We start from the raw sequence: 22,615 nt of genomic DNA, 5'->3' as shown, positions 1-22,615 counted from the left end.
GTGCATGCCTATAGCCTATTTATAAGGAGGAGTCAACTGCAACGGGGCCCTGGCGCAACTGATATACTGCTCAATGGCGGTTCTGGTCGCCCTGAGGGTGCTTAAACAAACTATAAATGAGACAGGTAGAAGGAAATGGTACTGATAAGTTGTATTTTTAATTTCATGGTCTTTTGAGAACCTTATCTCAAATTTTAATATCGGGGCCCTTTACACCTCGTAAGTGTTGTGTTTGTGTTTGTCTTTGTTGTTTGTTTTGTTTGTGCTTTTAAATAAAATGTAAGGGCCCTTTACACCCTTACATATGACGATCCTGATGGTGATACTAACTTCTTTCTAAGAACGTGATGAGGGCTAATGACCTTAGTAGTCAATGCCCGTAAAAATACACAAAAAAAAATAAATAATGCCCTGAGGTAGGTAATCCCCACATCCGGAACACAACATCTATGTTCCACATCCAGGGAGGTAACAGCTGTACTTATGTACAATACTTATAGCTGGCTAACGGGGCTCCAAGTAAATTCCTCAGATATATTACTCTTTTTGACCTGTTTCCACCTTCAGGTCCTCACAAGGATTGGATTTTTCGGTTACAACAATTTAATGATTAGGAAGTGGACACATACCAAACTTAGAGCTGGCGATGTGGCAGCCAGGGTCAATGTTATTGCAGGTGTAACGGAGACCCTTCCGTTGTTCACATGCCCCCTGCGATGGCAAGCATGTAGCAATGGTGCCCATGTATGTCGGTGCATGGGAGCTCTGAAAGCTTCGGTGAGTAGGAGCCTGAAGTCAGTGCAGAGACTGCGCATCCGCTCTCTGCCAGGACATATGCCGGTTCCACCGGATCCGACCTCCAAGGTTAGTAGCCCTGGAGTGGGGGTGTACCCCGGCGGGTAGCCTTGCTACAGAAGGGATAAATGTTCATGAATATTCCTGAACAAACTAACATGGCAGAGGGTGCACATAAACACCCTCATTTAGAAACTGCCGATTCGCCACAAGCGAAGAGGAAAAAAGTATGGAGGGTGATAAGATGGGAAAAGATGCTGATAAAATCAGTAAAGATTTAAGAAGAGCTTTGTTTGGAAACAATGTTCCCAAACCAAGATTTTTGGTCATTACGAAAGAGAATGGTAACTTCCAAAAGGTAAGTCCATTCTTAATTGCTAGAGAGATTACTAATTGTGCTGGTGGTCCTGTCAAGGAAATCTGTAAGACGTTCAATGGATTACATGTCGAAACTATCAACTACATGCAAAGCCAGAAAGTCCAGGTGTTGAAGAAGATCGGTGAATTTGCGGTTACTGTCCAACCGTACAGTACACTTAATACATTTAGAGGAGTGTTGTTTGCCGTGATCTTCTTAACTGTATTGAAGAAGAAATAGTGCAGGAAATGTCTAGTCAGGGAGTGACACATTGTTGCAGACTTACTATAAGACGAAATGGTGAGATTCTTCCTTCGGCCTCGCATGTTTTGACATTCAATAGGCCAAATCTTCCTGAAAAGGTGCGAGCTGGCATCCATCGGCTTGATGTACAGGCATTTATTCTGCAGCCGATGAGATGTTTTAAGTGTCAATGTTTCGGACACACTGCAGCTAGATGTGAAGCGCAGGAAATTTGCATATGCGGAATGAAGATACATGAGGGTGATCCATGTAAAGACCCTCCAGTCTGCATTAATTGTAAAGGGCACAACTGTCGATCTAGAAACTGCCCAGTATACAAATTAGAAACAGCCATTCAGGAAGTTAAAACGCTTCAAAAAGTTAAATATCCTGAAGCGAAGAAGATTGTCAATGTACGTATACCTAGACCATCGACTACATACGCAGAACCAGCTGCTGCTCCCCCCACATCTAAAATCAATGTGGAGCAGTTGCTTAATACGATGGCACCAAGTCTTGCGACAATGATAGAAAGAATCATTGATTCCAAGATCGAGTCGATTCATCAGACACAACTAAGTGAACATGAGAAGGCTCATTTCTGGACTGACGTCGTTGACATAAGACTCGTACCAGCGCAGTTTAAAAAACCAGCAAAACCTTCTATTATAACATCATCAATAGACGTAATGAAGAAAAGTCCTGATTTATCTGACAAAGACCAAAAGATCACTCCGATGACGAGTCATAAAGCTAAAGATACTGAGACAAGAGTACAGGAAAAATCTGAGTCAACCAAAATGGAGGTGCAAGTAATTATCGAAAAAGCACCAGACACAGACGATAATAAGACTGTACGTACAGAGGCTCCAAAAGCTCAGAGAACAACTGTGGCGAGAGCATCTGTATCAGCCGGCCCAAGCACAGCCTTAGACATTGAATCAAGTTCATCAGCCGCCGAAAGTGCATCGCTCGCGAGTTTACATTCAATTACAACGATGCTCACAGCACCATTGAAGCTTTCATCACCTGATGTAAGCCGGCGAACGTCATTGGCATCAGAAAGAGAAGACGATGCCTTGTCCGAAGTTGAGGCCATTCGCAGAATGGAAAAATGCAAGAAAGGATGGCCGAAAGGAAAGCCTAGGCGGTAATTTATTGGATTTGAAATTAGAAGAATGTGAAATTTTGAACATTTTTTTCATGAAAATATGAATTAACGAACCATTTATTATTTTTTAAATTTATTTTTTTGAAGTGGGATGGGGCTAATGACCAGAGTAGTAGATGCCCCTAAAAACCTCAAAACGGAAAAAAAGGAACAATAATAATAATAATAATAATAATAATAATAATAATAATAATAATAATAATAATAATAATGGCTATTATATGTTACGATAATACTTGAAACAACCTTAACACAGCTTACAATAATAGTCATCCTTATGTTAGAAATTTTCAAAATTATCATGAAAACTGATCATGTATAATAAATGAAATAAGTTTCACTATTTACTGTTTTAATTGCAATATAATAGTTCAACTAAAGCCGTCTAAGAAATAATAAAAAATATCTTAAAAGTACAAAAATATTTAGTTCCTTTTATTTGAATGTTACATAACAAAGAACAAATAACAGCCAGAAATATCTTCAGAAATTTAACCAAATGGTTAAACAAGCTATAATATATACTATAAATACTATAGCTATATAAGATATAGATACTATAGATATATACTATAAATATATAAGCTAGCCATCGTATTGATCTAACTACAATAACCTTTTCAAGGTAATAAAACAGTTAATTAAGATCATGATAAAAAAATAAATAAATTACATGTAATTCATCCAACAGTGCTGCAAATTTCCTATTCTTTGCATACAGTACATTAATGATATTCATAGCATTATCAAAGTTCTTTACATATTCTGTATAAAGTTTTAAGAAAGGTGCAAAGTTCTTCATTATATCACCTATAACAAATGATTTGAAATAACATAACTTGCATACACTAACTTACTGATAACAAATATTTATTATGTATATTTAAAAATTAACATAAATATGATAACAAATGTGTAATAACAGTTTGCTATGTTAATGGTTTCACACCTTTCCTTTTGGAAAGTCATTACACCTTTCTGAAAACAAAGTCCTTTTAGTTCCTAAAGCCCTTTTTACAATTACATACAAAAACAGAAATTCAGAAAAAAGGGGAAAAATACAGCCCCATTAATTTTCATACTAAAAATAACATCATAACTAATAATCATCTACAATTTACCTAATATACAAACAAATTTTTTTTAAAGATTAGCCTAAAAACAAACTCACTTCTAAATTCATGGAATTGTTTTTCCCAGATCTTTTCAGAGCTATAATTTAGATATATTTTCTAAAAAAACTTTTTTAGCATTCTACACACTTTGAAAGCAAGTTGTTTAAAAATAAATAAATTTAATAAATCTTAACATGTTAACCCTGAATAATAAAGTTGAATTTTCAGACTACTTCACTACAAATTAACACTTTTAAACTGCCTGTCACACAGATGCACTAGCCAAAATCATATAGTGGAACACATGTGTGTTGGCTAGTAACTATTTTTAAAATTATATTATGGTTTAAAGTAATTTTCCAGTATTTAAATGTTAAAAGTGACATGTGTTTTATTATATGTTCATTAATTGTAGCAGTAACTTAATTATTAATCTTATCTAATGTATATATAAAAATGAATGTTTGTTTGTTGTCCTGTATGCGTTCCTATACCATTCATCAGATTGCGATGAAACTTTGGTGAATAGATGTTCTCACGCCCATGAAGATTTCTGAATTAGTTTGAACCCGCTAGGTGGCGCTGAGGTTGAGATATTTCAAAAAATTGTATTTATGGTGCAATTTGGCTCATATTCAGTATACACATTAGTTACATGAAAAGAAGTATTTTTGCAAAAATGGACTCTCGAGGAGGTGCTGGGGTCAAGATATTTATAACAACAATTAAACCACGCACGCGTCATCTACGCAACACGACAGAATTACCAACATAAACAAAAATATAACTAAATTGCGGATAATAATTGACATATCCTCATAAAATTCTTTCCAAAAAAAACAAAAATTCTTGTTACTTTTTGAACGCACGTATTAGTTACGTGAAAAGTAATATTTTTGTGAAAAGGGGAAGAAAAGAAGGGAAAATTGAAAAAAGGGAAGATGTGAAAAAGGGGAGATGGGAAACAGGAAAAGGTTAAATTTTGTGAAATTCTGTAATGTTAAGTTTTTTAATGTTTTATTAAAATTTCATTTGTGTTCCCTTAATCTATATACGTATATACTCAAATCTAGTAATGGCAAAGCATTGCCATTTTAGCTAGTTACTTGATAAAAAGTAAATTTTTTTTTCTTTGCCCAGAGTGAGTTGACAGCTCTATAGTTATAAATAAATTTTTATTTTCATGATTTAATGTACAAAAACACAACACAACCAAAACGATAAAAATTAAATTATACTGTTGAAAGGATATGTATACAGGGAAAACTTTTCATTACAATATACATAGTAAGAATATATTTTTAATAAAAAAAATGTTCATTCTAAAATTTTGATTAACCTGTTTCAACTGAAAAAAAAAAACTGTTCCTTCTCATGTTTTGCATACACTATTAACAAAGCATTCATTATAAACACACTGTAACTTTTTTAAATTAAAATAATCCAAAAGGTACATGTTTTAATAATGCCATATTTATTTATCAAATTATTCTATTATAACCCTTGCTGTATGCTAGGTGACACTTTCTGTTATACTAGTTACATAAAATTTTAAGCTATAAACAGAAAAAATTAACTTTAAATCATTGCCACTTTTTATACTAACCATTTTTATTTGTCTGCCCACAAAATACTGAGTTTTTTTTACTTTGAAAGATTCATAAACATCTTTAACGTGGTAACAATTTATATCACGTAAAAACGTAATTTTTTTTCCCTAAAACAATTCACTTAACCTAAATAATAAAATACTTTAACTTAAAATAATGCTGCTTAAGATAAAATAATAGCAAATCTAAAACTTTTCTAATTTATCTAAAATTAATAATTATTTTTTATTTTATAATTACAATATAAATGTCCAAAATTAATTTACACCAACATACTGCAATCAAATGAAAAATGTTTATAAAACAGTATATATAATAATTTAATAGATAAATAATGTAATAGTACTTGTATTAACCCTTATTAAATTACACAAAGCCACGATTCATGGCAGCAATAAACAATGACCTGTTCTATTACATTATATAAGTAAATATTAAAAAAAAAGTGTTTGTGAAATATGAACTATAAAAAGTTTAATCAATTACTTCATATTGTTACCACACATATGCCTAATTTAATATCAGCAACTGAATGCGTATAGCAACTCAGATGTGAACTGGCGCACAGTATACAGACGTGCTGATACACCGTGTAGTTCTCCCACCATAGCGGCACTGCAACCCCACCAATCTCAGGCTTCAATAAAAGAGCATGCACGAGAGCGAATTGAAAATTCGCTCTCGTGCATGCTCTTCGTTGACCACCACCTGGAGAACACCAAGAAGAAGATGGAAGAAGACAAGTTCCGTAGCTGGCTCAACGTGAGACCTTCTGACAAATGCCAACATCCCCAACGGAGCAGAGGCCTGGCCGATCTGCTGAGGGAGCCGCTGGATGTGAATACTACCTTCCTGCTCCAACTCGCCGGGCTTCAATCGCCCTGGCCGGTGGACTCAGTAGCAATAGCTGGCCCAGCGTGAAATTGCTCGGAAAGAAACACCTCAGCTGTGCCAGTGAAGGATGACCAACGCCGACCAGACACTGCGGGGCTCTGGGGGCCACCATTGCCATGCTGTAGTGGGGACCCAACTGCCACTGAGGGGAAGCCCGGTGACTTTAATGGACAAGCTGCAACTTCACAACTTCGCTGGAGACCAGCTTCCGGATCCAACAGCTCTTCTCAGAGCTAATGAAAAAAAACAGCCCTTTTCAGGAGCCACCACAAGGTTATGAATTATGAATCGTTGAAGCCAATCAACGACAACAGCCCTTCTCAGGGCTACCATAAGGTTAGCAATTACAATCTATTGAAGCCATTAGGCAACAATATATATTCCTAAAGTTATGAGAATTGAGAAAATGTAAGCTTGTATGGGACATGGGCATCATTTGAACAAGGTACGGTACCCATAAGTACTACAAGCATAATAAGCCAGTAATTCATATGGTAATGCATTAAACAATATTGAAAATTTTAAACTCAAATTGGTTAAAACCTAATGTACGTATCTTCTATATAACAAACAGAAAATCATTGAATAAGTGGGTTTAGTTTATTCTAGTCCAGTAGTAAACATAATGACTACAAAACGCCTAAAAAAACTATTACACTGTATTAATGCACTATATTGTAGCAGCAGAATAATTATGCAGATAAAATATTTTTCAGAATGTTGAAAAAACACAATTTCATTCCTTATAAATTTTCAATTAATACAGAAAATACTGAAGGTAAAAAGGTTTGTTCTTTCTGTGGAATCCATAAATTAAATTTTCAATTTTATTTAATAAAAAGTAAAAAATGTCTGTTAACTAGCATAAGGTAATATAATTAGTCTTGGCGGCAAACTGAATCTAACATTCAGACAAATGTATATATTAGTTACTTGTCCAAATGCTACTTACCACTTGTCCACATGTTCAGTCGGATGTATTGCTACTACTCGACATGAGTGTTACCAAAATAATAAAATCTTCAATTGAACATTCATGTCAATAATCAACCTTTTCACTTGAACATATTGCTCCAATAAAACTTAGAAATACTAAATAAGAGCTGCCCAAAATACAAGTCACATACATAATACGATAACCACATGTATGGTGAATAATGAGATAAAAAATTCCCGAGTGAATCACTCGATACTGACATAACAGCAAATACTTATAAACTGTATTCCCCATACAACATATCCATACCTATCAACTCACTTGATGAATATTTAAATATATTCACATCGAACTGGAACAGTATTAGAAATTGCTCCCAAAAGTAACCTATCTTCTAAATATCTATAAAAAAAAATCAATCGAAACCATGAACAAGCAACAATTGTACAGTGTGGCCGGGAAGTTATCGTACCCTAAAGTTAACAAAAAATATGAGTTAGGATATGTGTTTAGAACATACAGTATTTACATTGGGATCATTTGGTAACAGTTTTTTACATCACACACTGAGTAAATGCAGTCATGCTAAAACGGGTGACATAAGTAGTTACAGCATCAAGGAGCAGTCAGTGACAAGCATATGGGTTCATCAACGAAAACCTACAAATCAAACAATGAGGTTAATTAGTGATATGTTTCAGCAATGCTTTAATAAGCCGCCACCATGAAAAGCAACAAAATGTGCGTTTGAATTAGGCAGTGTTAAAGATAGGCCACAGAGTGGAAAATATGCGCTGCTGTTGTGGTTTCCATTGAACAATCCCCGATAAAATCGACTCTTAAACAATGAACTTCATATACTGCAGATGACAATGCAAGACCATATGAAAAAGGACTTGAAAGTTAGGCCATTTTGAATGATGTTCATCAATGAACTGTCCGATGCAGACACGAAAGGTCGCGCTGTGTCCTGCTGAGCATTAGAAAAATTCCCCGCTGCATTACTCCATGGAAAGGTGCTTTTTATTGACAAATGTGCAATCTATCGCAGTTTGTGTGCCAAAAATGTGTTATTTTGGGCAAAAGGAAATCCTTATTACATGACAGAGTCGTACAGAAATCCATCTTATGCCATTATATGGACTGGAATGACAGCTCTTAATTTGTTTGGTCCTTATATTTTTGATGGGCCAATGAATGCAAAAACTTATTTGGAGATGTTGGAGGCATGGTTAACACAGCCTCAAGAGAAGGATCTCATAGAATAAGTATGGTTGCAGAAGAATAGAGCACCTGCACATTTTGCTCTATCAGTCCGTGCATTTCTGAATAAAACATTTCCAGGACGTCAGATTGGCCGCGGTACTCCAGTGTCACCAGCTTCATTATCATGGCCACCACAAGTCCTGATCTCACCACATTGCAGACATTTCATTAAGACGAATTATCAAGGCACACGTATCTGCAAGTTGCTACACCACAAATGAAGAATTGTGCGACACTGTTGAGGGATGCCTTCCGTAACATAACACCAGAAGGGCCTGTCACAGAGGATATGGTGACTTGTAGAATCGTGCGTTTAACATAAGGGCGAACACACAGACCCACTGGAATATTAAAATTAATAGTATGTCAAATGAATAAAAATATTCTTTATTATATCAAATTTTTCATTTATAACTCATTACAAACTTTTGGTTCTAACTTTATTGGGTACAGAGGTGACTTTCTGGCCACTCTGTATATATCGACTGAAAGTCATTATATTTAAAACAAGAACTGAAATTTACAATATGAAAACATTAAAATTATTACTAAAACAATAATTATAAAATTTTAAAGATTCTTAAAATGAAAAAATGCCACATTATTTCAATTACAAAATAAATGTTAATTTTGTTGAAAATATCAGTAAAAAATAATTTTACATACCCTTAATCTTCCCAAATGAAGCATTCACAAAATAAACTAATACACAAATTATATATCAACAATCAAAATTAAGTCACTGAAATATCGTCATAATCTTGATAAATGTAGTTAGTTACAATTATTATATTATAACGACTTATTACTGTATATAGTTACAATTCTTTTAAGTTTAAACTCACTAATAAAAATCAGAAATTAATAAAATTCACAAAATTACAGCTATTTAATAGGAATGTCAAACTTGAGTCTCACATTTAAAAAGAATTAGTTCTGATACATCTCAATGTTTACTCTATAGGGAACTGTTACACTATTACACATGTAGTAATTTACAATCTCATTCACTAGTAAAGACAGCTTCTCTTTAATTCTTTATAAAAAAATACATATAGCATGCATGGGAAGGTGCATTTTAATGCTGTAATTTAAGTTTTAACAATATTATAAAAGAAATAAAAAGTGCGTTTCAACAAAAGAAAATATGCTTTTTTTAAATTTAGACAAACTTAACAAATTGTGTTTTTTTAAAAATAAAACTACACCGGGAATTGCATTACATATCATTTTACATGATTTTGATTTTTATTTTAGGTAAAAAAAAAAAATATTGTAGAAATGTAACGGCAAGTCAAATTTTCTGTTATAAAAGCATAATTTTGTTTATACTTAAAAGGATCTTAAAACTTTAACTACCTAATTGCAATAAAACTGGCATGAAGTCACAACACATGTTTCATAAAACGGGTGTAATTTTTACTTTTTTTTGGACAGGAGGAAAATGTAGAAAGAAAGGTGGCATAAAAACCAACAGTGCGCTAAAATTACATTTTCGGTGAAAACACAAAGCACAAGATGCAGTAGTTTGGTAATTCCAAGAAGGAACTACTAAATGCTCAGTCATTATAGGGTGGAAATTCCACACTTTTGCAGTTTTATGCTTTAGTTTGATAAATAAGTCAGCCTTTAGTTTACATAGATTATACAAAAAAAGAAAGAATGTAAACATTAAATCATTTTATTAGCATCTTACACAATATAATAAAAAAACCTGGGCAGCACATACAATTCTTATAATATTCAGTGGTGCTGACATGACAAAAACAACAGGACAAAAAATATATATATAACAAACCTGCTGAGTAAGAATTCAAAATGAATGCATTAAGAATGTTCATAATTTTTAATGGACAACTCAGTTTATCTACTTAAAGATGTGTATTATCAATGTACATAATTACTAAAAAAAGATGGGTTTAATCAAAATAATTAAAAAAACTCTCTTAATAGTTTCACTTTTAAGAAACTGTTTCTATACGAAAACCAAAAGTGAACTATTCAGACTGAACATAATTAATATGGAAAGTATATTACAGAATTCTCCTTTTATAGATATTAATTTCATCCCCTAAAATAATTTATATAAAACTAATATAACTGTTTAATGTTTAACACCGTACCAAATTTTTAAAAAATTGGCAAGGTATACCACAAAGGTTTTCAAAAGACACTGTGACAATACTTAATTTAATTAACTAAGCCTGATTTGATTACAGGCTCATAATATTAAAATAATTAACTAATAAACTACAGAATGTTTTCAATCAAATACATGATTCCAATTGAGGTAAAAACATCTGAAATATTCAGTAATATTTTCTTTAAGATTCATAACAAGTTCAATACATATTTTAAACAAGACATATGTAAATATACTAACCAATCTTTTGTTCGTTTGCCCAATTCTGCATCCTTTGCTCAAGTTGAGGTAAGAGAAATTCATTATGAAATTTATATAGAGACTTAATATTTGAAAACATTTGTGAAACCATTTCTTGAGGAAACATATTGTGAGCACGATTTTCCTGATCTATTCGAAAATAGAATATCTAAAACAAATATTTTGACATCCTATATTTTTAATCTGCTTCAATAACTAATGATTCATTATATTAAAAATTAGAGATATACATACATTTTTTTGTCAACATAAAAATAAATAAATGACACTTAAAGATTACACAGATTAATTAATTTTTATTCATTTTCTACAATTTCTTTTACATTGGTGTAATTATTATTTCATAGAAAACTATTCATTTTCAATAACAAAATTACTAAATTCTCTTTAAATGACTACACTCAACTCACTTATCACACCAAATAAGATAGAGTTTAAAGCTACAAAATATCTAGAATGCACAAATCAAAATAACATATTCCTATACAAAAGAAATAAAATTATAAACTATATAATCAATATACAAGGGTCTGATCAGAAAAAAGTAACGAGAATGTTTTAACTGCACTCACTGTACCTTGTTAAATGAGTTGATCTTTTTTCAGCATATTGGTAGAACTGTCAGGGACATACGTATTAATTTTTAGCCAGTTGTAACAATTAGTTTGTGTTTGATGAATGAATAGGCAATTTCTGTGTTCTGCAATTTTTTGTGTGGTGAAATGTTGGATCAGAAAGTTTGTCTGAAATTTTGCATTAAAGAAAAAATTAAGTGCAGTGAAGTATTTAAAATAATAAAGAAGGCCTTTGGCAACAATGCTATGTCACAACCACCAGTTTATGAGTGGCACAAATGTTTTCAGGAAGGCCAAGAAGACCACTGATTTATCTATTGATGAAATATTTGAATGTGATGCTTTTCATTATTTATTAGACATTATCTTACCTTTTGTTAATTACTCCAAACTTACTCAAGTAAATATCAAATATGATGTTAAAATGCAAATTTTGAAAATATTCTTGATGATCAATGTTATCATTAAAGATGTTAAATGTTTGTCACAATGATTTTTATATATACATTAATCTAGTTTATGACATCTTTAATTCTGTGATAAAAAAACACGATCAAAAAATATCAATTAGTGAGGATAAGTTTTAAAAATCATTTTCAGCTGAACTAAGAAAACCAGCTATAAACATAAAAATATATCATAGGTTTTACAAATCTTATTATTACAATTTATTAAAAAAATAATGCTCAGTATATAAATTTTTAATAGACGTTATATGGTAAACTATATTAGCAAAGTTGAAAATACATTAAAGAATAATATTACAAACATTTTTAAAAACTTGCTTTATACTTTTTAGTCATACTTTAATTAAATTAAGTGTGTGAACTGAGTCAAGTGAATTGTCAGCAACTATGTAAATCATACCGAGCCAAGTGAACTGCCGAGCTGTGTGAATGGTATGGAGCAGAGTGAATTGTCAGGAGCTGTGTCTCAACATACTGCCTGCCAAAAATTATCTGTATATATATCATCACTCATATATATATATATATGATTGATGATGAAGTTGTCAAATTCGAAACTATAAAAACTCATGTACTAAGTTTTTGTAATTTTTTTAAGTCAAACGGCTATTGGATTTGTCCTCTGTGACCCCAAAACCCTGCATAACTGTTTTGAAGATTTTGCAATTTTTTACACCCCACCCTAAATTTCCACCCTTAATTTACCCCCATATGGAGATATGTTTGTAAAAGTAATGGTGGAATATTGTATTGTCACCCGACCTTAGTAACTGTGCAAAATTTCATCAACAATGTCAGGAAGTTAAACTATTACACCTGTACCCTCAATTTACTCCCGTACAGGGGAATGTTTGCAAAAGTAATGGTGGAATATTGTATTGTCACCCGACCTTAGTAACTGTGCAAAATTTCATCAACAGGCAATGTCAGGAAGTATGTTAAATTAAGAATGTCAGATTAGAGGACAAACATAAAAAAAAACATTGTGAATTAAAGAAAAGCAAATAAAAATTCAAAGAATTTTTTCAACTATGTGAATTGTGTAGATAATAATAAATCTTATCCTGCGAGTATGCATTATAACAATAATGAAGCTAATAATGGGCAGGACACTGTTAATTTGCTGATAAATAGTGAATATTGTGTATTCTAATAATGATCTTGCTTCAACTAATGTTACATTTGAATACAATGATTATTTAGTAATATTGTGCTTACTGATTATGAAATACAAAAGGCTATAATTGAATTGTATGAAATACCAAGCCCTTTTGGACCATGACAAGACAATGCACTGGCGCTTTCCAACAATTCTTGGGAAAACATAACACCGTTGTGATGCCACAACCACTCTATTCTCCTGACATGGCTCCCTGTGGCTTTTCCTTATTTCCTTAACATAAAAGGACACTCAAGAGACATGCTTTTCAACAATAGATGAGTTAAAGGGAAAACTGCAAATCAAGCTCAAAGTGACACCCACAGAGAAGCGTTTCCCAGGGTTTTTCAAACTGGAAGCTACGTTGGTATAAGTATTTAATATCACGGAGGGATTACTTTGAAAGGGACAGTATAAACATTGAAGATTGAATAAATTCGAGGAATATTAAACATTTTCATTACTTTTTGATCAAATCTTGTTTTGTGAGTGTGTGTGTGTGTGTGTGTGTGTGTGTGTGTGTGTGTGTGTTCACGCATGCAAACTAAGACTGAGGGAAAAGATATTTATACTAATTTATACTAATATTAAATACTAATACTTTATTTATTAACTATAATTTTTTCAAGAAATAAATATAAGAGGAAGCGTTTAACTAGAGGTTTTATTTAAAATTCGATATGGGCACCAGATTTCACTACCAGCTTCTCAAGCCGTCCAGGAATCATGTCAACTGATTTCACCAAGAACTCTTGTGGAATGGAAGACATAACTTCTTGTATTTGTTCTTCAAGTTCTTCCAAAGTCTATGATCTGGTTTAGAAGACCAAAGCCTTTAACCAACCGCAAAGAAAAATCTCACAGAGTGTTACGTTAGGATCCATATGAATGGCCTGACTGGTCACTCATATGGATCACAATGACCTATCCATCTTCCGGGAAAGTGGGCATTCAGCCATTCATGAACAACAATACCAAAATGTGGATAGCAAATGTGCCACCTTGCATGAAAATCAAACCTTTAACAATCTCCCAAACACTGATATCTGGCCAGACTGTACCTTGCAGCATGGTACAGTACCTTAGAGCATTCACAGTACAGCGAAGAATGAATGAATCTACAATCCTGTCCTAAGTCATCCCACACCACATCTTTGGGCCAATTCTGCATTTTTTCAAAGATAACAACAGGATTTCTCCTGCCCAATAGCGGCAGTAATGATGGTTCACAAATCCACCTTGACATGCTACTTTATCATGCCAGAGGATATTTTAAAGAGATGACTAATCTTCATATCAAGACAGCATACTCTCCTTAAACTCCATGTGAATGTCACTCTTGCAGAGAGTAATTAGCAGTAGTTCTCATACATTAAAGATCAAACTCAAAAATTATCATAAATAAATAAATAATTTATAAATATTTTAAAATAGGGATTTACTTTTCAATCAACCAGTAAAAAAAAACACATTGTTCCAATTGCATGGTGGACTACACCCAAGTTCTATACTCAAAAATGCATGGACACAACTTCAAGCAAAGATACTCAATCAAAAGCACTCCAGTACAATCAATATTCGCCAATCATAAAAAAAATCACAAATGCACCAGCATTAAGTTAAGATACTCCATGTGCATGTACACATGCACATCCATACATACACAAAGTAATGACAGCTCAATGCACTTTATGAAAGTACAAATACATAACAAAACAAATTAAATGAACAAAGAGAATTGAAATATAACATATTTTTCAATTATATTCTTAATAAAAAAAAAACTTCAGGTGAAACAAATGTGTAAAACTAATAGAAATTATATAATAAAATCATTAATAATAAAACTAATATTGTCTGTAAGCAAAGTCCAAGTGTGGTTAAAGACCTCATTTAAAATAAATGTGGTTTGGTTTGTTGTAAAAAAATTAATAGTTCTGCTGATTATTATGGACAACAAAATGATTTGCCTTCACTACTTTTAGTAAAAATCTGTAGTTATTAAGTTAATATCATATAACTTTCGTACAGACAATACATTAGAGTTAAATTATTGCTAATAGATAAAACATTGATATTAAAAGACGATCAGCAATTTTTTTAATTTAAAACAGTTTTATAAGACCATCACCAACTTCTGCACAAGTTGGAACTTATTAATAACAATGACAAAACCATTATAATTCATATGATTTGAATTAAAATGCCTGTTTAAAAAATTACTTAACTTCTAGTTTCAATAATAATAATAATAATAATAATAATAATAATAATAATAATAATAATAATAATAATTATTATTATTATTATTAATTTAATCTGCATAATATTTCAACTATTAACTTTTTTCAGCTAGTACAGCAAAGGGAAAATGTTTTCAAAACAGTTGCAGCTTGCTGATTTTAATAATGTTAACTTTTATGTAAAGTGTGATATATAGACAGACTAGTTGGTGTGGTCTTTATGATAAGTAAGAAAGCACAATGAACTAAAGCAGTCTTTCTCAACCTTTCAGTATTTGCGATCCAATTTTCAATCATAATTTTTATCGTGCCCCCCTTCCCGTACAATAATAATGTATTTTGATTCTAAAGCTACACTACAACCTTGATTACAAACCTCACAAATGACCAAGAATAAGTAAATTTATTGATATTTGGTAACATTGATCTACTGCACTGAGAAAACCACAATCGATCCCTCTCTATTGGTCTCTGTCTTACCTTCCATTATAACGGACATTCCCACAGTTTCGCAAGAAGTTCCGATTTGCCTCAGACATTCTGGAAAGTCTGAGCAAACATGTATAAATGCTTCATCTCATTCGATTCCAACCAGTCTCAGTTGAGTTGATCCTTCTATCGCTATCGAATCTATTGTAAATGTGTATGTTGCAATTCATGGTATTAGATATTCATGGCAGTAGATTGATACAGAATCATGGATAAATTTTTAAGTGGGCATAAGGGAGCATTAGACGATAGTGAAGCATAAACAAGTGCATAGATGAGCATGGTTCTGAAAATAAAATCAAGAAAATATTCTCAAGATACCTAAATTTTGAGTTTACCAGTACTGAAGTAACTGAAGAAGAAAGGCCCCTGTGTGTCATTTGCTCAAAATTTTTGGCAGAATGAAATCTAATAAACTTAAACGACATTTGGAAACACTTCATAGTGAGCTTGTTAACAAACCCTGAGAATTCTTCAAATTAAAATTAAAATCATATGAAAAGCAAATATAATTTTTAAAAACTTTCTTTGTGATTCAATGGCTTTATATAAAAGCCTCTTACAAAGTTTCATATAAAATAGCCAGATGTAAAAAGCTTCACACCATTGGTGAAGATCTTATTTTGCCAAACAATTGCGGGTCCATACCTCTATCAAATTATACTGTTGCCTGTCGAATTGGTGATGTAGTTGAAAATGTACAGCATCAACTGTACATTTTAAAAGTCTTTCTAAAATTTCTTTGTAGAAATATTGGTTAACTGTTTGTCCAGGAGGCACCCACTCTTTATGAACAATTCCCTTGGAATCGAAGAAGCACACAAGCATGCATTTCACTTTTGACTTTAACATGCGAGCTTTTTTTGGTCTGGGTGATCCCTTTGAGCACCTTGCGAACTTTGGTGTTTTGTCTGGATCGTATTGAAAAAACCAACCTTCATCACCAGAGATAACACGGCTTAACAAATCTGGATTGATTTCCGTTTGCTCTAACAGATCGGCTGCCACATTTTTCCGTGTTTCTCGCTGTTGCTGTGTGAGATTTTTGGAGACCATTTTTGCACAAATCTTTCTCGTACCAAGATCTTCAGTTAATATTAGACGAACTGTTTCTCGATTGATGTTGAGTTCTTCTGCCATCATTTTCACGGATAATCTTTGATCAGATCGTACGATTTCACGCACCCTGGTCTTGACATCTGTCCGTAAGGTTGATGGTCGTCCACTGCGGTCTTCATCTTCAACATTCGTTCTGCCTTCACTAAAAATTTTATGCCACCGAAAAACTCGAGCTCTTGACATAACCTCCTCTCCAAAAGCCTTCTGAAGCTTACCGTAAGTTGTCGTCGCGTTTTCACCCAATTTAACGCAAAAAGAAATGGCATACCGTTGCACAATATTTTGCGGTTTCATTTCTGTGACGAGAGACACAAACACGTGTTCACTTATTACAGCACAACTCACGACTGAGCAGTTGCATCAATGTGCCGCTTGGACTACAAGTAGCTTATAGATCAAGGTCAAAGATGGTGTGCCTACGCAAGCTGCAGGGTTGCCACATCTTGCAAAGAAAAATCAGTCTCATTACTTTATTGTCGCACTTCGTACAATCACAAAATTGAACATAGGCAATGAAATGAGCATCTTTATTGCTATCTGTTGCCTCATCAAGCTGAACTGAAAGCAATTTGTCATGCAACTTCCCAAAAAGCTGATGCTGTACATTTTCAACTACATCACCAATTCGACAGGCAACAGTATAATTTGATAGAGGTATGGACCCGCAATTGTTTGGCAAAATAAGATCTTCACCAATGGTGTGAAGCTTTTTACATCTGGCTATTTTATATGAAACTTTGTAAGAGGCTTTTATATAAAGCCATTGAATCACAAAGAAAGTTTTTAAAAATTATATTTGCTTTTCATATGATTTTAATTTTAATTTGAAGAATTCTCAGGGTTTGTTAACAAGCTCACTATGAAGTGTTTCCAAATGTCGTTTAAGTTTATTAGATTTCATTCTGCCAAAAATTTTGAGCAAATGACACACAGGGGCCTTTCTTCTTCAGTTACTTCAGTACTGGTAAACTCAAAATTTAGGTATCTTGAGAATATTTTCTTGATTTTATTTTCAGAACCATGCTCATCTATGCACATGTTTATGCTTCACTATCGTCTAATGCTCCCTTATGCCCACTTAAAAATTTATCCATGATTCTGTATCAATCTACTGCCATGAATATCTAATACCATGAATTGCAACATACACATTTACAATAGATTCGATAGCGATAGAAGAATCAACTCAACTGCGACTGGTTGGAATCGAATGAAATGCAGCATTTATACATGTTTGCGCAGACTTTCCCGTCTGTTTGAGGCAAATCGGAACCTCTTGCGAAGCTAGAACTTCTTGTCCAATATGGTGGAAGGTAAGACAGAGAGTAATAGAGGCATCGATCTGGTTTTGTCAATGCAGTGGATCGGTGTTGCCAAATATTAATAAATTTACTTACTCTTGGTAATTTTTAACGTTTGTAATTAAGGCCGTAGTGTAGTTTTAGCATCACAATTCTCAAAATACATTATTATTGTGTGAAGGGGTGTCCAATGAAATTTATGACTGAAAATTTGGGTCGCAAATACTGACAGATTGAGAAACGCTGTGTTAGGGAGAAAAATAATTAGTAACTATTGGTTCAACCCAAAATGTATCAAACTTTTAAATATTTTTTTTTGTTTTAAAGAATTAGTACAGACGAAAATTTCTATGAATACCCAGAACCCTGCGTTTTACTTAAGTAATATCACAGATTAAAAACATCAGGCAATACATAATTCGTTAATTAACACAAATTATTTATCTGTAATCTAATCCAGCTGCTTTAACTTTTTTCTCATCCATACTATACTTTTAAATGATTCAACAAAAAAATAATATTTTTAATAAAAAAGATTAAATGTTTTAGATACATAGGGATATGGTTTATGTACGTTAAGTATTTCTAAAATAAACTATAATTGTCATTTGTTCAGTTACAAACACAACATAGTTAAATAATTTATTCATCAATTGTAAAAACTCATACAATCATAATTTTAGTTTTAATTTGCAATTTACATTTAGTAGTACAAATTCACAGTTTAAATTACTTTATTTAAGATTCTTGAAACTAGATTCATCTACAGACAGATACCATTAACATATACTAATTGCTGCTGTTAGTTTACTCATACAGTAACAAAATCAACAATGTATTTGATCATAAATTGTTAAAATAAACACTCCTCTTAAATTTTTCAATCTATGGCTCAAGTAACTTAAAAGAATTACTCATCACAAAATTCAATTACACTTATAACTGAAAAGAAAACTTTATTTATTGCCTTGATATTTAACCACTATTCATATATCTCATGTACTAAAGATAAAGTAAGACATATGTTCCAAAAAAGACACTACTAAAGTATAATGAAACTTAATCATAATTTAAATGGTAAATATTAACGGTTAAACAACATATCTATGGGTATTAGATTTTAAAAAAAATCATTATAAACAGTTTTTGAGTGTTTTTTTTATAGTCATAAGTTTTAAAAATCATGAAAAAACTTGTTTAAAGTGGTGTATGCATACACTAGGAAGATGAACCCTGTCTATTTTTGGCCTCACGGAACTAAATACATAGAATAATTTTATTTTTTATGACTATAACCTTAAGGATTTTTTTTTTATCTGATGAATTAATTCATCACAGAAACTTGTAGAATGAAATTTGTAATGTATAAAAAATGTCATGCCAGAGAGGATTCGAACCCAGAAATTATGGAGCAGGATTAACCCAGGAATTAATTATTGTACTTGTTGTTAAGTGACCATAAATACATTTACAATCTCTAAATAAACAACTAAGGTATAAACAATGAAGGATATTTGTAGACAATGAGCAAATCATACTTTTTTTAAGTTATAACTATTATAATATTTACCTTATTCTGTCATTTCCAATTTTCTCTAATTCATATATGCACCTCAAGTAAAATTATTTGTATGAAATTATTCTATTATTATCACCATATTATTAAATGATATATTGATCAGAGATTACCATATTTATTTATAAATAATAAACAATCCTGAAATAATAAATTCTAATCTAAACATAAAGAACGGAATTATTGCATACAAGGATAAAGGATATTTACTTTTCTTCCTCCCACTCAAATGAATTTTACTTCTTGCACACAAATCGGTTGACGAGTCTTCATGTATGAAGCTAAACATATGATACAGTGCTATACAGAGTGATTCAAAGAAACGGGAAATTTTGAAAGTTGTGTTGGTAGCCGTGGGCGATTGGTACCACTTCATAAGTGGCGCCAGCCTCTCTAACCTAACCTGCCATGGATCCTTGGAGTGGTGTGCAACGTGCATTTGCTATCAAAGCGTTTTACAAAAACAATGACAGTGTGGAGGGAGCACGTAGAGAATTTTGCTGTCATTTTAATCTGGAACGGCACGACCGTGTTCCATCAGCACGTGCAATTAAAACATGGATATCTAATTTTGAGGAAACTGGTTCGGCAATGAAAAAGAAACCTCCAGGCCGTGAGCGAACGGTCCGTACACCACAGAATGTTCAAGCTTTACAAGATGCTGTCACACGAAGTCCACATCGGTCAATCCGTCGTCTCTCAGCATCTTTACAAGAGCATAGTTCAAGTGTTTGAAGAATGTTAGTGAAGGGCTTGCAATACCATCCATTCAAGTTGCAGATCGTCCAGGAACTGAAACCGAACGATGCAGTTGTGCGAGCGGAATTCTGTAATGTAATGTTTCAGAAGATAAATGATAACGAAGAGTTTGTTCACGAACTGTGGATGTCAGAGGAAACACGATTTCCACCTCAGTGGATTTGTTAACAAGCAAAATTTCAGATACTCGGCACAAGAAAATCCTACGCAGCTACACCAGCGTCCGTTGCACAGCCAGAAAGTGACCGTGTGGTGTGCTATGTCATCTTACGGTGTTATAGGCCCTTATTTTTTTGAGGATGACAACGGTCTTGCGATTACAGTGACGTCGGCTCGTTACGTAGCCGTGCTTGAAACCTTTATTGTGGAACAACAAAAGAGATTTCCACCGATTCTTAACACAGCCTGGTTTCAACAAGACGGAGCAACATCACATACTGCACGAATATCGATGGCAGCTGTACGCCGATTGTATGGACAACGTGTCATTTCACAAAATGGTGACATTAGATAGCTTCCCAGATCGCCTGATCTCTCAGCTTGCGATTACTTTTTGTGGGGTCACCTTAAAAGCAAAGTGTTTCACAGTAGACCTTCTACAATGGAAGAACAGAAGGCAAAGATCCGAGAAGCAGTTGCGGAAATTCCAGTTGAGATGTTACGTCAAACCATGAACAGTTTAACGAAGAGACTTCGTGAGTGTTTACGTAGAAGAGGAGGTCACCTGCAAGATGTCATCTTTAAAAAATAAACTAAAATGTATGTATCCTAAAATGGCAACAATTACATGAAATAAAATTCATTTTCTAAAAAAAATTTTTCATCAACGTTATTTAATTTTTTAAATTTCCCGTTTCTTTGAATCACCTGTATATACATATAATTTTAAATCACAGAAGTTTATTTTACTCCTTACAGATAGTCTTCAGAAGCCAACTACTGAACAGCAGTAATTGGACAAATACACAAATCAGTAATATAGTTCTATTATCACATTAAAAAAAAAATCCCTGGATTGCTGGCATTTTAGTTAAATATCACAAAATACTAATTTCATATCTTAAACCACACTTTTTTTATTTTTTACATTTTTGAGATCCTTATTGCATTTAAATCATATGCATAGATACTAACAATTTAATAACAGTTATTATCAACAGATAATTTTTATAGGCAAAGAAATTTAAGTGAAAATAAATGATATTTAAGAAACATTGTGAAAAACAACAAATAAAGTAACATCCATATGCATTTTATACATTCTGTTGGCAACATTAACAAAATGCTGAGATGATATGCATAATCTTAATTATGAGTATTATAAAACATTTTAACACTTCAATTTGACATGTTAATAAAAACTATATAAATACAACATCAACTATATAATAAAATATGATCCGAAGTAATTACAAAATCCTAAGACTGTAAACTTGTATTTCAGTAGTTTAGAATTGTTATAATATAAATTCTGAATGAGCAGGAAGCATTAGTGTGTTATTGGCACATCAGACAATATCATGGGCTAAAGCCACGATGAGTTAAGTCTAACTTACTGTACTTATTAATCAAGACTTTGCACACGCAATTAATTTGTAACATGTATCAGAAATATACCAAATTATTTACATATAGTTTTTGACGCACCAAATATAAAACATCAGGTCATAAAATAAATGTTTAATACTATAAAGTATAAACTTTGCATAACAAAATACTAAACAATAAAAAAATAATACTGACCTGATCAATTAAATTGAGAACGGTAACATAACTTCTTTCAGTAGTTAATAATTCATAAGCTATTTTATAAGATCTTTGTTCAAATGGGTCAGGGGGCCCTTCAATTGCAAGAGAACAGTCAACAGGTTTGGGCTCTGATTCACTATACACTCTACATGTATCTAATGATTTTATCACAGACTGTATGTCATCATCATCCTCACTTTCAGATTCAGAAACATCAAATGTGCTTTGGTATGTCTGTTCATCTGATGACCTAAGAAAATAAACAATTACAGTTTATTTTTTTTGTTCACAAAATAATATCCAGGCGAAGATAAGTTGATGCTAGCATCTTATCTGAACCAAGGTGATGCAAGACAATGTGAACTATTAGCATACACAAACAAAA

At 32.6% G+C, this 22,615-nt stretch overlaps 1 protein-coding gene across 3 annotated transcripts in view; it reads right to left on the bottom strand.

The window, feature by feature from the left end:
- The window catches only part of LOC142323181 (FYVE, RhoGEF and PH domain-containing protein 2-like), an 85,818-nt gene that overhangs the window by 48,220 nt on the left and 14,983 nt on the right, over positions 1 to 22,615 (bottom strand). For all 3 annotated transcript variants that reach the window (XM_075362487.1, XM_075362488.1, XM_075362486.1), the window contains exons 3-5: positions 22,225 to 22,480; positions 10,773 to 10,941; positions 3,241 to 3,377 (exon numbers count right to left, since the gene is read on the bottom strand). In XM_075362487.1, coding sequence (XP_075218602.1) covers positions 3,241 to 3,377; positions 10,773 to 10,941; positions 22,225 to 22,480 — 562 coding nt within the window. The remainder of the gene's footprint in view (positions 1 to 3,240; positions 3,378 to 10,772; positions 10,942 to 22,224; positions 22,481 to 22,615) is intronic.

Source organism: Lycorma delicatula, chromosome 4 (genome assembly GCF_047948215.1).
Source record: "Lycorma delicatula isolate Av1 chromosome 4, ASM4794821v1, whole genome shotgun sequence".
NCBI classification, from domain to species: Eukaryota; Metazoa; Arthropoda; class Insecta; order Hemiptera; family Fulgoridae; genus Lycorma; species Lycorma delicatula.
This window is presented reverse-complemented; position numbering and strand designations above follow the sequence as displayed.